We start from the raw sequence: 17,611 nt of genomic DNA, 5'->3' as shown, positions 1-17,611 counted from the left end.
CTTCCCCCAACCGGCGAACCATGGGACATGGCCTCATGACTGAGCTGAAGCGCCTGCAGCGGTGCCTCAGGGCAAAGAGGCAACTGCCCGAGCGGCCTTGGCACCTTGAGTACCTTGTTTTCCACCTCTGGCACTCCTACGGTGGCCCCTTTGACTGGCAGCTCCTCTCGCTTTACCAAAGGATGAGTAATAACGAAAGGAACCTCCCCTCCATTGCTGTCCCCTAGGATAAAAAGGCAGAGGTTGTCGAACTGCAGCGCCCAACGACTTTGCTGCAGCTTTGGAGGTCTGCAACCTCTCAAGGCTCTCGTCAGCCTTGCTGCCAAACAGATGTTCCCCGTCGAAGGGCATGTTGAGGAGCCGGGCCTGCACATCAGGAGCAAACCCTGACTTCTGCAACCACGCAAACCTGCGTATCACGGTGCTCGCCGCCATGAACCGGCTGACGCAATCTGCCATGTCCAAACCTGACTGAACGGCCTCACACATCGCATCCTTGCCATCCTGAACCATGGCAAGGAAACCATCCCGTTCGTCCCCTTCGGGAATATGCTCAGCCGCTAATGAAACACAGTTCCACAGAGTGTGCGTGAAACGTGACAAGGTACATATGAAGTTGGCCGCCTGAAGCGCCATACCCCCTGAAGAAAACACTTTCTTCGCCCAGCCGTCAAAATGCCTATCAGGAGGGATGGTAGGATACGACACCTGCTTTGCCGGGGCCGTAGCCGCCTGCACCACCAAACTCTCCGGAGTGGGTTGCTTGGACAAGTAGCAGGGTTCGCTACTGGCTGGGCGGTATTTTAGCAGCAAAGACTTGCCCAGTGCCGGGAGACTCTCCGGAGCAGTCCAAGCCGCCGCCACCCTCCTCTGTAAAGCCATATGAAACGGCAGTACCAGGTCAGTTAGTGGACCAAGGTCGAGGATATCCGTAAGGTCATCCTGAAGAAACTCCCCTGGGGGAGCAGACCATCCCAAGTACTCGGTGACCCTAGACATAAGGCGCCGGTACGAGGAGTCGGCATGAGTGCCAGGCTCAGGCCTACAAAACTTCACCTTCGGAGAGGTGTCCAGCCCACTAGCATCGTGCAGGGACTGCCTCAGGTCCTCAAATTGGCTATGGCCCGAGAGAATCTCGTCTGGCACCGTATTAGGAACCATGCCATCATCAGAGCCCTCATCCACCTCTGAAATAAACTCAAGATGGCGGTAAGAAGGCACAGAATGTGAACCAAAGCCATGCTTGACCTTGGCCAGAGCCTTTCTAGGGGGTTCCACCGAGCCCCGGGGTACCCCCATCGACACAGGCCTCGAGGCCGGAGCCCCGAGCGTGTCCCTCGACAGCCTGGGCACCGATGGCGCCGACGACCTCTTCGGTGGCGGGGCCTCGAAAGAGTCCGTCGACGACCTCGGCGCCACCGGCGTCGACATCTTCCTTGAAGACACCACAGGTTCACACGGTCTCGAGCGCGTCGAGGACCGGGACCTGGACCGGGCATGACGAGAACGATTCCCCTTGTCTGAGCAGGACCTCTCCCCCGAATCGTGCCGACCACCCGAGCCCGAAGGCGTGCGAGCGGTGTCTCTCGACCGACCCCACTCGGAGGCGCGGACGGACCGGTGCCCTGCGATTCGAGAATCGCTAACATTTTCTTCCCGAAGGAAGCCCATTCCTCCGGCGTCGCATGCATGGTGGGATAAGCGACCCGCCGACGGGCGGAGTCCTCGGATGAGGACGGGGAAGGCGACCGATGACGGCTCTTCCGGGAGTGCCTCGAAGATGCAGAGGAGTGGCGGGACTGACTCTGGGACCGAGACCCACTGGACTTCGGACGACGCAGAGAGAGTCGCCCCTCGAATCGTCCGTCGAAAGCCCCACAGACCTCAACTTCCGTGGCTTGGACACCCTACCTTCCGACAACAACTTCTTGCGCTCCCGCAACGCTTTGGACGTGAGCGACTGGCAGTCGACAGTCATCCGTGTCATGGGCCTCCCCGAGGCACCAGAGGCAGGCGTCATGCGAGTCTGTCACCGACATCTTGGACCCACAATCCCTGCACCTCTTAAAGCCCGGACGCGGGGTGGAAGACGAGGTAGACATCCTTCACAAAGAAGAAACTTCACAAAACGAACAGGTTCGAAGAACCAAGAAACAACAGAAACTCCAAAGAGTCGAGGCGCGCCGAAATTCCCGAAGCGAACACGTGCGCGGAAAAAACGGAACTGAGGCTACGGGCGTCGTGCGTCCTATTCATAACATCTGGTGACGTCTGCCGTCGGAGGAGGTGCTCGAGGACGGCGTATCGACGTATAAAGATTTTCCAAAGCAGCACAGCTGTGGCGATTACTGTCTTAGATATGGAATATGTCGGAGGACCCAATCCCCTCGAAAGTCCTTTTGGCTTCACTGGTCTTTGTGACAAGGTCAAGAACCTGACCTTGTCAAAATGGGGTAGGATGACCCAGAACCAGTTCTACCTCTGGTAACAGCCGGGAGGGATGAAGTTCCTGTTTTTCCCCCTTGGCCCTGACTGCTTGTATGCAGAGCAATGTCTCCTACCATGCCTCGTAGACCAGTTGCTCGCCAGTCTTTCTCTTCATGTTTTAGATCCACTGCGACACCAGAAAACCAGATGGATCGAGCAGCAGTAAAAGCACCTGCGGAGAATGAGAACCTGCAGTTCTACAGAGCTACTTGCATGCCAAGCTGAACGAGCAGGGAGCCATCCAGAGAACAAGACCAAGCGAGCCACAAGGAGAAGCCTCAACGAGGCGGTGTGGTCAAGGTTGGACACACCGGCGGGGACTCTCGCATACCGCTGCTATATCTATCAGTGAAAAACAGAGGCTTACGAACAATATTGGGAACATTCCCCCCATAAAACAAATTGTTGTCAGAGACTCAATAAGCTGCTATTACAAAACGAGGACCCGTGGTGCCAGTGGGCATAGCTTAAACCCCATTGAAAGATATCACACACATATATATATATATCTCAAGGGAGAGTAAATGAGACCGGCTAGGGCAAGCGACCCAATCCCTGAGAGGGGATGGGCAGGGTACTAAAAGGGAGAAACTAAATAGGGAGGTGTGGGTGTACTTGAGTAGTATGTAGTATTGGTGGGGAGGAGAGTAGTAGTGTTTGGAGGAGAGTAGCAGTGGTTGGAGGCGAGTAGCTGTGGTTGGAGGCGAGTAGCAGCGGTTGGAGGCGAGTAGCAGCGGTTGGAGGCGAGTAGCAGCGGTTGGAGGCGAGTAGCAGCGGTTGGAGGCGAGTAGCAGCGGTTGGAGGCGAGTAGCAGCGGTTGGAGGCGAGTAGCAGCGGTTGGAGGCGAGTAGCAGCGGTTGGAGGCGAGTAGCAGCGGTTGGAGGCGAGTAGCAGCGGTTGGAGGAGAGTAGCAGCGGTTGGAGGAGAGTAGCAGCGGTTGGAGGAGAGTAGCAGCGGTTGGAGGAGAGTAGCAGCGGTTGGAGGAGAGTAGCAGCGGTTGGAGGAGAGTAGCAGCGGTTGGAGAACAGTTGTAGTGTTTAAAGTGCAGTGGTAGTGTGGGGGGAGTGGGAATGGTAAAGAGATAACATCAAAGGGTGGAAGCAGGAGATAGCAGGAAGGAAACAGAGGGAAAGCACACTGGTGGGGAAGAGAGAATGGAGAAGGAGCAGAAAGAGTAGAAGGGAAAGGTGAGAGTGGATGCAAGTGGGACAGAGGACTCCTACAGGGTAGCTGCTGGCATTATGCCCCCTTCCATTAGAAAACTAACCTGGTGCGAGATTAGGGAAAGTTAGGAAGCCCCCGATGGAGCCAGTGCACCTGCATTTAGGGAAACCACTGTTAGTATAATAACAAGAATTTAAACCGTAGGGGTTACCGTTCTATAGCACTAACCTGGAGTTAGTCTTGGACGCCTGGATTAGGGTGGGAACCTTGGGGAAGGCAGGAGTGAAAGTGAGGGAGGGCTCTAGACCCCACAAATCAACAAAAACCCTTGCATTCTCCTTCAGACTCTGTGTGGTTTCTGTACTATCTGTGACACCTTTCTAAGCTCATCTGTTTTGGGGTACTGGTCAGTCCTTATGGCTACGAGTGCACGAAGACTCCATAGAAAGGTTTTCTGTTAGTTTTTCCATGCACACATCACCTATGAAGTGAGGTAGGGACACTATGGGCCTCATTATGAGCTTGTTGAGATACCACCAAACGGGTTTACCGTTACCGCCACCACTTGTTCTGGAGCAATCACCGCCGGATTACAAGTGGCCGTGGCAGTGTTAGTCCCCATTTATGAACTCCATGGGGATTTCGGCAGAATTACTACTGGCAGCAATTCCATTGAAATGGCAGTTTCTTCATGCTAAGGTGGAGTAATTTCCTCCAGCATTTTGCTGAAGGTTTTTCCTCCACCGTGTCTCCAAAACCATAGTTCGGCATTGCGGTAATGCAGCGGTAATGCAACTGCATTACCACCATTTAAGGCCACACTGCCAAACTCCTAATAAGGCCCACTGCCCCTGTAGCTTTGTTATTTGTAACTTTTTGGTTACTAAAATGATGTGTGCAGGTTGGGATGGAGGCAGAAGATACTTTTCTACCACGTGTGTGTCTCGTGCACTTTTGCATTTGACCATTTAATGTCAAAGAGTACCATTTACTCTAAAATGGCAGTGGCATGAGATTTTCGACCTGTCATTTGGCCCTCCTGTTCTTTGGCCTTCTTCCTGCCCTCCTAGGGGTTTTCCCGGGCTAGGACCGTCTAGTCCCAGTCCACATCGATCCCAAAGTGTGTTTGTTGCTGGGTTGCTGTGTTGGCAAGGGCTTCTCAGGATTGGACACAGCCTCTACCAGTTTGAATTGGTGCAGATTCTTGGCATTTGTGCGCTCGGGGGGTGGATCAACCCGCGGCCATTCATCAGATCGTCATTGGAGCCAAGACCCTTAAAAAGAGGAGCATCCTCCTCAAGACCTGGAACTCGTTGGAGGCCAGCCAGCAGCACTGCCTTTAACCATACCAGCCAAGCACTACTCCTTTACTGATCTCCAGAAGACATTAATTGGGGCTTCGACCCCTGGACTGGTGGGAACAACCAGTCTTGACCCCTGTTCGAAGACCCTGCCCTTGGAAGCATCCTGGAACCATCCTGTAGGCTAACTAGCTTTGAATTGGGCTACATCGCTGCATCGGTCGTTGTCCAGAGTTGAGCTTTGGGAGTCCACAGATCCTCGACTAATGAAACAAGAAGCATCCCCCTGCAGTTGCAGCTCCCCACCCCAAAGAGGGGCTTTCCAGGACCAGTTTCTTTGTTCTCCCAACCAGGACTCCCAGAGTGGACACTGCTGATCCGCCCCTGTATCCAGTCCTGAGGGTCCTCGGAGGTAGTCACTGGGGTGGTCCCTTCTCGAGTCCAGCAGAGGTGTCCAGCTGTCCAGAACCGATCCATTGGAGCACAGAACCACAAACTAGCCAGATTTGTTCCTAACCATTACATAACCCTGCGCATAATGCAAAAGGGAGTCGATTCTTTTAAATTCCACAGGGAGTGGGTTCTTTTAAATTCCCAGAGACTATGGAACCTCCTCCCTGTGAGCATTAAACTCGCCCCACGCTCCAACAATTCAGAAAAGAACCGAAGACCCACCTCTACAAGGAATCTCTGCCTCAACACCTAGGCCGTCACATCGCTCCTCATGGCACGCGACTCGCTAGACGCCACATACACTTCACCACCCAGTCATCCGGTACAGCTGTACCCCTCCTCTATGGCCCTCTATATCCCACCCCTGCTGTATATGTGTTCTGTTACCTCTGAAAAATGCTCCGTTATGTATCAGTACTGTTGTATACCTCTGTAAAGTGCTCCGTTGCTTCTCGAAGCTAGGTCTGCGCTCAATTCCATAAAACCATAATAATAAGGTTCTGCCCCCTCACCCCAATATTTGCAGAATCTACTTTATCACAGAGATAATCATATTGTTCATCAGATGTGAGCTAGAACCTAGAGTGGATGTGTACATGCCACTGCAGACCCTCTAGAGCATCTTACCTTCAGTTGGTACTTCCTTTGGGACGCCTTGTCGTGGTATTGCACTAGTTGGGGCCATTTAGTTGGTGCCGTCTTCTGCTCTGCATCCTGGGTAAGGAATGCATTATAAAGGTTCTGCAGATCAAAAGACAAAACATTTGTTATCCATGTCCCTCTCAGAACAGGTCTACTGTACACCACAACATCAGGGTGCACAGGGGATCAGCCTACACTCTACGGGTCAGTGTCTGAGGCCAGCCAACATATCTCTTGACTCCTGCAAGGGTCGCGTGATGCTCACAACTGAACTGCCTAACCAGTGAGGGATTTATAATGTTTGCCAATGACCCACACGCAAATGATTGGTTTGGATTAGAAAAAAAGCAAACATGCAGGGAAAACAATACTTAAACAAAATGTTGCATTCTCATTAAATATAACATTTCACTAATGCACAAAGACAAAGTAACTCATAAAACATTGAGAAACAGATATAAAAATCAAGAAATATATTAAAATAATGAAAGAATCCATCTCTAAGAAATGGGATCATTCTATTACGTAGACTTCACAGCAAATCTGGCTTTATCGATTCCTCCCCCGGTGAATAAGTCCAAATTAAAGCTGTTGAACACCAGAACGTGGAACAGTGGAAACAGAGCAAAGGAAAAATAGGCATGCATGTTTAGGGAGACCGGATTTAAAAAGTAAAATACCGGGACATGGCAAATAAAATAAAGGTAGGACTAACTCTTGAAAGTGGCTGTCAAGGCACTACACCAGCGGTATTCAAACTGTGGGGCGCGACCCCTCAGGGGTCCGCGGGTCCATCCATGGGGGCCCTGAGAGGTCAGCATGAAAGATAAAATCTTTTTTTTTTTTTTAGATTGGAAGAAATGGGCAAGGGTGGCTCACATGGTCGGGCTGAGGCATGAAACTGTCTCAGGCAACAATGAAAAAGTGGCCTGCAGTTGTAAATGGATATTCATTCCTTTAGTCACAGACTGGGCCTCATTACAACTATGGTGGTACGCTAACAACAGTGCCGGTAAGCTACCGGCACCGTTGCTACCGTACCGCCATATTAAGAGTTGTGCTCACGGGTGCCTGACAGCCCGCCAGGTCTGGCCTGTCAGGCCGTGCGGCAACCGCGAGTACAGCTCGTCGGATGCACCGGCACCGTTTTGAACGGTGCCGGTGCATCCGAGCTCCCCATTCCCATTGAGCCCTACGGGGGTTCAAATGGGAATCTACCGGTACCGGCACCCGCGAAAGGGCAATTATCAGGTCTGCCCGACTCGGCATGACCCGGTAATTGCTCATTCGTGGGTGCCGGACCCGGATGCAACTCCGGCGGCAGTCGTGCCGGTTTTACCGGCACAGATACCACCAGGGTTGTAATGAAGCCCACGGTTTCAGTAGTACCCAAGGGGGTGCTTTGTTTTAAAATGTAAATAAATTGTGATATATTCAGCAACAATGATCAAAATTACTAACTGCATAGTTAAGTAACTCATCAAACTGGCCCACATTGGCCAAAATGGTGGCCCATTTTGACTGGCCCACACTAGCATTTTACATTTTTGGTACACGCATTGCCCTATAGGCCAGTATGAGCCTGGCGGCACATCCATAATGGCGAGGGGGCGCCCACCCAGTGGCCCCTCACCCATTATGGAGGAGCTAAGGAGCCAGCCCAGTGAAACAGTGAGCACTCCCTCAGCCGATTTTTCCAGCTGATGGAGTGCTCGTGGGCTGGCTGAACTGTCAGAGGGAAACACTGTTTCCCTTTGACAGTTCAGTTTAGTTCCCCAGCCGCACATGCTCACTGAGCCATGCAAGTGCTGGGGCGTTTTGCTTCGCCGGCATTGCATAGCTCATTGGAAATGCTGGCTGGGGCACTGCATGTCTGTATGTCCGTGGGGGAGCTCCTGTGCCTCCTCGCACATGCGGACAGAGCCGCCTGGAGCAGGGCGTTTCAGCACCCACATGCAGGCCAATGCGGAAGGTACGTTTATGTTCATTGTTTTTATTTTAACATGTGTATGGATGCGTGTATGCTTATGTTATGAGCGAGTGTATGGTGATGGATGCTCGTGTGAATGATAGAGTGATTTCTGTATGAATGTGCAGCGCCTTGCATGAACACATAATCAGGTTGATTGTGTTAGGCCCAGTGGGGCCCAGGGGACAGGGATGGTATTTTTTTTACTGGACATCTATCATAGATGTCCAGTAATAAATGGCATGCCTGCCCCCTGGGCCCCTCAGCACCAATTTACCCATTTTATTTGTTAAAAGTATGCTCTACACTGCAACATTTGAACCCATTATTAAAAAAAAAAAAAACAGGGGCAAATCCCCCAAATCCTCCCTTTATATGTTCGGGCTCCCTAACTATGCTCGATCGCTATGGCATTTTTGGGGGAAATAGTTATGCCCCTTCACTTAAAAAAAATCATTAGCTGCCACTGGCCCTCAGACTGTGTTGGGAACGGGATGGGGGGAACCCAGGGACTATGGTGGGAGCACAATGGGCGGGAACCATGGGATAGTGGTGGGAGCAGAGTGGGGAGAGCCCAGGGTATGTAATAGGGTGGGGAGAGACCAGGGACTGGGTAGGATAGGGATGAGGGAGCCCAGCGACTGATGGGAGCAGGTGACGGCGCGCAATATATACTGTCCATTTGGCATTTCTGGGGGGTCCCGACCTGCCCAAATTTTGCTCAGGTGGGCCCCAGCCAAAAAAGTTTGAAGACCACTGCACCACACGGAATGCCGTCGTTTTAAGGTAGCCAGTGTGCGGCGGCCTCCCATCATGCACCACAGCGACTGTCGGTTCACTCATTCGCATGTTGCCAAGGATCGCCCTTTCTTTTCTACAGCCCTTTCCCCGGGGAAACTGGAGAGTAGGGCAGGTTATCTGTAAATGCATTAAATATACTCACGACAGCGAACTAAGATTACAAGTAAATCACTTTTATAGCGCGCTGAATGCCCAGAGGTTTCTATGCGCGGACACGGAGATGGAACTTGTGGTACGACGTCTTGCTTCTAAGGCGAGCGCCTTGCCCTTGAGCTATCCTTTAGCTGGATCACTGGATCAGTAAAATGTCATATTTACAAACACTGGGTGGAATAATCGCATCCCTTAACACCAGGAGGAAAACAAGGGGGGAAAAAATCTACACAAGGAAGGATCATATTTTTTTTAAACGATTGCTCCAAATAAGCTTTGCCCAATGTGGTTTTCTGCATTTAAAAGACTATCATGTAAAAGATTTTCATGTAACCATTTGGCCAAGTTTAGGAAACAGGGTTTGGACCTCAGAAGGGCTGAAGCCTCCGCCTCGCTCATGGAGGGACTTTAAACTTAATGGAGTCAGGATGATTAGATTTCTGAAGGAATCACCCAATGCAGGAAGACTATCTGTATAGTAATGTTCTATTCTGATGCAGGAAAATCTGTAAGGCTTGCCTTGTAGTTTACGATGAATGCATCCCATTTTCTAATCTACTACCTGTCAAAGTCAAAGTTGGAAAATTCATTAGATGTCCAAGACACGAGGAGACTTCTGTGCAGAGTAATCCTGATTGGAACACCTTTGGATCTCTCCAGCTTGTCAGCAATTTCCATGTCATCTCTGACCCACTTCTTGGGGTGCCAAACACAAAGACCAAAGATGGGACCCCCTGGAGTTTTACTGGTCATTTCAATGCAACCTTTAGCCAAAGTCAGCAGCAGTAAAAGTACATTTGACCTCAGAAAGTTGAAGGTCTTAGCCGGCCCTGCTGGGATTCAAATCTGTGTCCTGTAGGCAGAGATGAGGGATTTATTAGGAGTTATTTTATTGGCTCTTAGCATGATAAACACATTAGCTGGCCAAGCTGCCCCAGATATTATAATAGTCTGAATTGGCAAAGGGCTAATGCCAAGGCATGGATTTTTATGTCTCTCAATGTCATGGAATCTCAGGCTTTTCAACATCGCGGACCCTCCGACCTCTCCAGGTCATGGTCTCTCAGGCGTCTTAACATTTTGGGCTCTCAAAGTCATGGCCTCTTAGTGTCCTAGATGCACTCTCAAATGACAGTTCTGTCTTTGCATCGAGCGTACCCTGATATTGAAGTCCTTCTCAATATGGAGGGGTTGTCAATGTTGCAGTTGTTCATCGTCGAGGAGTTGCTCAATGATGAAGCTCCAGCATTGTGGTGATGTGGCAGCCATGGCATTAGAATATATAGAATCCCCGGGGGTCTCAGAAAAGGTCACAGAAGGTACCAAGGTACGCCATTCACCCTCTTGAATGAATGTTAAGAAGACCATGACCTCCAAATGGATGGCTCTGATCCATGCCGGTTTCCCTCCCTTTCCTTCAGGGTCCTAAATGGCAGGCTTCTAAACAACCTAACATTCCTCAGTGTGGGAGGCAAGAAAAAACAGAATAAATTATTCCTCACTACAGGAAGCACATTCAACATAAATAGTCTGATCAATTAACCCTCAGCCGACCACTTGTGTCCGGCTAACTATCGCCCGATCTCCATCACTCCTTTCCTGGGCAAACCCCTGGAAAAGCTGGCCCTCTCCCAGCTTAATCTTCACACTGAATCTGTTGGTTGTCTCCATGACCATCAGTCTGGCCTCAGAGCGGCCAAATGCACAGAAACTGCTCTCTTGAACATCCGTTAAGACCTGCTCCCTAACCTCGATACTAATCTCCCCTCTGTCCTCATCTTACTTGATCTCTCTTCTGCCTTGACACGGTCAACCATTCCATCCTGCTCAACCAGCTCCGTCATAACCTGGGTATCACTGATCAGGCTCTGGCCTGGCTGACTTATTTCCTCTCTGACCAACCATCCCTGGTCCAACTTGGGTCTTTCCTCTTCTCTGATCTATGTGATCACTGCGCCGCCTGGAACTGCGACTCCGAAAATGCTGACAGCAATTACGGCGCAGCGCAGTGATCACATGGATCACTGTGCCCGCTTCCCCTGGCCTGCATTACCCCTCCTAACACCCCCCACCCCACTTACCTTTAGGGCGGCACACTTCTGCGTGTGCTGCCTGCACGCTGCGATCCCTGCGGTGTCAGCTCCTCTCACTAACGTGGGTTGGAGCTGACGCTGGAGGGTGCTTTTATTTATTTTTCGTACGGGTTCCTCGCTTTCCAAAATGGTAAGCAGGGAACACCCCTGCAATCCCTGAGCCCCATTACTGCACCCAGGAAGAGCGGGGGACACCCCCGCAAATCCCGCTCTGCAAGGGTGCAGTTAATGTCACCCTCATTTTGTGCGCATCCAAAATCGCAGTGACTGCAGGGGCGCACAAATGAGGGCAACATTTTTGTACAATACCCTCTTCTCTATCTCTCTCTCTCTCTCTCTCTCTCTCTACCTGTGGTGTTCCCCAGGAGTCTAGCCTTTCTCCCTGGTTGTTCAACCAATACCTGGCACCTCTCGCGCACCGCATTGCTGCTCTCTGCTCCAACTTTCAGTGCTATGCGTTCATACTCTGCTTGCTTTCAGGCTCCCCTCTGCCGCCTCTTCTCCTTCTCTCATTCCGGATTGTCTGTCTGCAATCCAGGAGTGGTGTGCTGCCAATGATCTCTGCCCGAATATCAGTAAGAAGGAGATTCTCCTCATCGGCACCCGTGCATCTTCTTTTCCTGTCACTCTTTGGCCGGCCTCCCTTCGCCCTCTTCCTGCTACCACCTGTGAGGCTAAGAACCTCGGGGTCATCTTCAACTCTACATTCTCTTTCTCTCCTCACATCTCTAAGAAGTCAAACTACCAACTGCACCTCATCAGAGGTATTCCTCCTTTCCTCTCCTTCCCCAGAAGCGCTCTGTCTCCAGAGCTCTGGTTCTCTCTAGGCTGGACTAGTGCAACAGCCTCTTTTTAAATCTGCTTGCCTCTACTCTCCTTCCTCTACAACTGATCCAGAACAGGACTGCAAAACTTGTCCTTGGCCTCAAACCCAGGGATCGTATCTCTCCAGCCCTGAAATCTCTCCATTGACTCCCATTGGCTGCAAGGATCACATTCAAGACCCTTTGCATTGTCCACAAGCCTTCTGGGGCCTGGGACCGCAATACCTCCAACTCTCTCTTCGGAAATATCTTCCTACTCAAGCTCTTTGCTCCTCCACCTCCAGCACCTTGAGGGTTGAGCGCTTCTCCATGAGTCTGGGGCAGATCTCTCTCCATGACTGGCGACTCTCTCTGAAACAGCCTCCCTGAAACTTGAGCAGAACCATCTCTGGTTCCGGAAGCATATGACGACTTTCCTCTTTCCTTCTGCCTGCTCTCTGCCTCTTCCCTGCTGATCTCGTGTCTGATACTGCACTGGTCACCTGGCTACCATCTGAACTTCGGGCCCAGCTCCCTGGCCACCCAGTTGCACACCTGGGTCTGTATCTGCAACCCTACAGTCCCTTTACCTGCACTTATCAGACACTTGTTGTCTGCACTTAACCCTTGCACTGCCACCTGATGGGCGCACTTTTGATCCTGTGTTCTGCACTTGCCCTTCTTCCCCTGCACCAGGCACATTTTCCCTCCCCTCACCCCTGCACTTGCGCAATTTCAATTTCACTAGGCCTAGTAAGATAGTTGTCTTTGTCCCCCCTTTGTTCCCCTCCCTTGCCTCGTCACGCCTTGAAACACTTGCGTATAGGTGCGTTATAAATGTCATATCATATCATAGGCCCAGAAGGCCCTTCTGTTTTACACCTGGAAATGGCCCCCAAATCAGCGGGGACATTGCATTTCTATACAGCAGGCTTTAAAACAAAGTCTGTAGAAACAAGCATTTGCAAAGCTAACAGTTTTGAGCTTTTGTGTAGATATGGGGTAGTCATTTGTTACGCACCCACATGAAGGTAGTGCTTGGACCTAAGATCGCAAAAGCTGGAAAATGGAGTGATTACCTTGGCATGGGATGCCAATACCTGGCAAAGGCCCATCTAATATCTCAAGCCAAAACAGTTGTTTTAAGTGTTGCTTTTCTTTTTAACAGGGCTTTCATGGAAGAGATCTAAATCAAGTGGCTGCAGGCACACTTGACTAAGACATTTCTATTACATCACTAGCCATTTAGAGCTGCAATTAAGGCATTAACTGTCAGCAGACTGCTTAGAAAAAACACTGGCAGGCTGTCAGGACTGACTAGTTTCATAACAGGAAGAGTAACAAGATTAACATTGTGCCTTTAGAGCTGGCTGGGTTAGTTGTGCTTTTAGAACTGGCTGGTTTAGTAACAGGAAGAGTTTGTTCATAGAATTAACATTGTGCTTGCCCAAGTCAAGATGGAGTGAAAGAAACTTACTCTGATTGGTTAAAGAAACAATGATATGTTTGGTTGCCTGATTGGTGGAGAGGACAATGGGTTTGATTCTTGGGAGATGAGCAAGATTCTAAACTGCCTTTCATCCAGAGAAATTCAGTGGCTGGTTGTGTATTAGTTAAGCTCCTTAAGTAAGGCCTTTCCAGAGCTCAGAAAATCTACCAAAGTAAGAATATCGTTTGCTGATCCAATTTGAACAAGAAGTCATCAGGTGGGATCGTTCTTTTAAAGATTTTGAGATTGTCACAGTGAACTTTCATTTTCCTTTATAAGAAAACTTAAAGAGTAAACAAGTTTCAAGTTCATTTGAGAAAAGAGACATTACAGTTAAAGTTATTATAAGGAAAACAAGCTTGAAGATTGTGCGTAGGATTTTAAAGTTGATTAACTGTGTGAAAAGTTCTTCAAGACTGTTTAATGTGTGCGCGAGCTCGCAAGTTGCCGTTTGCGTGTTCTTTTTAAAGTGCGTGTACATTTTTCACGTGAAAGTCGTTTCCTGAGAAAGCGCGTGTGGTTTGCGATAGAGCGCGTGCCAAAAAGAATTGCGCGTGTGAATTTTAGCGCGTGTACATTTTTCACGTGAAAGTCGTTTCCTGAGAAAGCGCGTGTGGTTTGCGATAGAGCGCGTGCCAAAAAGAATTGCGCGTGTGAATTTTAGCGCGTGTACATTTTTCACGTGAAAGTCGTTTCCTGAGAAAGCGCGTGTGGTTTGTGATAGAGCGCGTGCCAAAAAGAATTGCGCGTGTGAATTTTAGCGCGTGTACATTTTTTCACGTGAAAGTCGTTTCAAGAGAAAGCGCGTGTCGGGCTGCGATAGAGCGCGAGTCCATTTTTATCAGCGCGTGTTATTTTTATCGCGTTTACGTATTTTTTCACGTGCGCGGGTTTTTTTAAGATAATCGCGTGTGTATTTTACACGCGAGGACAATTCTTCACGTCTTCTGATTTCACGTGTTTATCGCACACGCTAGTAAAGGAAGAAACTATACGTTCTTTGTGTAAATGTGTAAATAAGGAAAACAATTCACACGCAGAAAGAAGGCAGTATTCCAGGAAGTTAAAGAATATAATTTAAAGTAATCTATGCAAATAGAACTCAATTTTTTCAGAGAAAGACTGCAATTTATGTAAGCATTGAAAACTACATAAGATCAGAAGAACTTTGAAGTAAGAAGAATATCTAATTCTGAAAAGATGTTGCAAAGGCCATCACTTTAGGATTCTAACGAGACTAGGTTGGCTTGAACTATTTGCACAATACAAGATATATTTACAAGATATTCCACAAAGGTTACTAACCTCTAAGTCTTTTACTGAGGTTTAAGAGGTAAAGAGTTTAGAATTTATTTAGCATAATTTAGAAAAGAAGTTTTCTTATTATATTAGTAACCAGGTGTATTTGTTTATCACAGATACCAGAGCCGACCAGACGGTTGAAGGGCAGCGGTGTCTCCGTTGTTATTTTCTCCAAATTCCCCTTTCCCTTTCTTGGGGTTTCCAGCTCAGCTTATGTTTAAGGGTTGAGAGGTGAACTCCTGGTGAGGGTCTGTGGGGCCAGCATCAGCTCCTGTGGAATTCAGTCAAGCCGGACCCTGACAGGATGAAAGGCCCACGATAATATTTTCCACCTGAGCTGATATGGATCCCACAGAGGCACTAGCTAGTTCCATAAGGGACATGTTTTCAGAGTTAAGGGAGGAAATGAGGGCTGTGCGAAAAGAAAATCAGGAATTACAAGTCAAGTTTGAAGAGTTAAACTCCAAGGTTACCCGTAAGGGTGAAGAAATTTCTTTGGAGTCAAGAGATTCAGAGGATACTAGTAGAGAATTACCAGTGTTAATTAGAGAGGATTTGGGTGAAGGAACGAGTTCTCAAGAAAGACGCAGGGGAAGTTTGAATATACCTGTAGGTCCAGTCCCCTTAGCACCTCCAGAACGTTTTGGGGGAGAGGCCAAGAAATGCCAGATTTTCCTTACACAGTGTGAACTTCATTTCCTTTGTCGACCTGAAGCTTTTAACACAGATGCTTCTAAAATAGCTTTTATGCTGTCTTACCTCACTGGTGAGGCAGCAACTTGGTCAGTATTATTGGTTGGTCAAGAGAATCCAATACTAAAGAACTTGTTAGCTTTCAAGTTAGAATTTAAAAAGATGTTTGACAGACGCCAATTATCTCAAGAAGTAGATGGAGAACTACTAGAGTTAAAACAGGGAACCAAAGATTTAGTGTCTTACATCACACAGTTCAGATCTTTAGTATTAGAGAGCAATTGGCCAGAAGAGAAGCAATCCTCTTTATTTTATAGAGGTTTGAAGGAGGAATTGAAAGATGCATTATCTACAATTGTTAATAGACCCACTTCATGTGAGGATTTAATTAATCTGGTCATACAAATTGACTATAGATTAGGGGAACGCAAGGCTGAGCGTAGAAGAGGAGGAGTTGAGCAACCCAGAGTTTTCCCTAGAGTTGATAGAGGACGATTAGAAATTGTAAATAAAGAATTGAGAACTGGGAACGCAGAGAGAGTAAATAAAGTGAGAGGTCCTTTAACTAAGGAGGAGGATAGGCGAAGACAGAATAATTTATGTTTATATTGTGGGAAATCAGGACATTTTGTTGGAAATTGCCCTTGGTGTCCAAAACCTTCTGCATCTACTAACAGCTCCAGAAATCAGCAAGTGGCAAATACCATCCAAGCAACAGTACCACATATTACATTGAATGTATCCTTGTATATTAAAGAGGAATTAAAGGGAAGTGGTCCAGTAGTAATAGATTCAGGAGCCACTGGTAACTTCATGGATTGGAATGTGGTTAAAGATATGAATGTGCCTTACGTTGTAAAAGATATACCAGAGTATGTGAGAGCGGTGGATGGGTCTCAACTGACATCAGGTTTAATTACACATGAAACAATCCCATTGGAAATGGAAATTGGAGGACACTGGGAGGAAATTGTGTTTGAATTAATTGACACTCCACAGTTGAAAATAATTTTGGGAATGCCTTGGTTGACGTATCATAACCCTCAGATTGATTGGGGAAGAAGAGTGGTGAAATTGGAGTCTGCTTTTTGTGTTACAAATTGTTGTAAAGAAGCAATTCAGGAAAATGTTTCTAGTGATAATTGTTCAGAAGTAGTGGAAGGTTTGGTGAATTTGGGAACTATAGTACATTCTATAGGGGCTGTAATGGGAGAATTACCAAAGTGTTACCATGATTTCAATGATGTGTTTAGTGAAAAGGAAGCTAATGAATTACCTCCTCATAGAGAGTATGACTGTAAAATTGATTTAGAACCAGGGGCCCACATTCCTTGCAGTCGCATCTATGCCTTAACAGAAAAAGAGAATCAACATTTGAAGGATTACATCCAAGAAAATTTGAATAAGGGTTTCATCAGGCACTCTCAATCGCCAGCAGCTTCTCCACTATTTTTTGTTCCCAAAAAGGAAGGCACTTTACGAACATGAATAGATTATAGAGCATTAAACAAGATAACAATTAAAAACAGATATCCGCTGCCTTTGATATCAGTAATGTTAGACCAGATTCAAGGAGCCTCAGTATTTAGCAAACTAGATCTTCGTGGTGCATATCATTTGGTGCGAGTTAGTCAAGGTGATGAATGGAAGACGGCATTTAGAACAAAATTTGGTCTTTTCGAATATCAAGTAATGCCATTCGGATTGTGTAATGCTCCCGCAGCCTTTCAATTTTTTATAAATGAGGTATTAAGAGATTTTATTGACATCTTTGTAGTAGTATACATAGATGACATTCTCATTTATTCTAAGGATCTCATGCAACATGAAGAACATGTCAAGAAAGTGTTACAACGACTAAGGGAGAATAAACTATTTGCTAAGTTAGAAAAGAGCCAATTTCATACCAGAGAAGTGGAATTTCTAGGTTTTATGATTTCTCCCAAAGGTTTGGAAATGGATATGAAGAAAATTAAGGCAGTTGAACAGTGGCCAACTCCAACTTGTGTTAAAGATATCCAAAGCTTCCTGGGCTTTGCAAACTTTTACAGGAGATTCATTAAAAATTTCTCTCAAACTGTTGCTCCTATCACCAAATTATTGAAGAAAGGAATGAAATTTGAGTGGAAAGATGAAGCGGATCAAGCTTTCAAAACATTGAAGAACTGTTTTACATCTGGACCGATCTTATTACACCCAGATCCTTCACAACCATTTTTTGTGGAGGCAGATGCTTCTAATGTTGCAATTAGAGCAGTGCT

At 47.8% G+C, this 17,611-nt stretch overlaps 1 protein-coding gene across 3 annotated transcripts in view; it reads right to left on the bottom strand.

The window, feature by feature from the left end:
* Positions 1-17,611, bottom strand: part of SPAG17 (sperm associated antigen 17) — a 1,712,709-nt gene that overhangs the window by 1,099,202 nt on the left and 595,896 nt on the right. For all 3 annotated transcript variants that reach the window (XM_069635754.1, XM_069635756.1, XM_069635755.1), the window contains exon 12: positions 6,033-6,146. In XM_069635754.1, coding sequence (XP_069491855.1) covers positions 6,033-6,146 — 114 coding nt within the window. The remainder of the gene's footprint in view (positions 1-6,032; positions 6,147-17,611) is intronic.

Source organism: Ambystoma mexicanum, chromosome 7p, assembly GCF_040938575.1.
Source record: "Ambystoma mexicanum isolate Mex_15411 chromosome 7p, UKY_AmexF1_1, whole genome shotgun sequence".
Classification (NCBI taxonomy): Eukaryota; Metazoa; Chordata; class Amphibia; order Caudata; family Ambystomatidae; genus Ambystoma; species Ambystoma mexicanum.
This window is presented reverse-complemented; position numbering and strand designations above follow the sequence as displayed.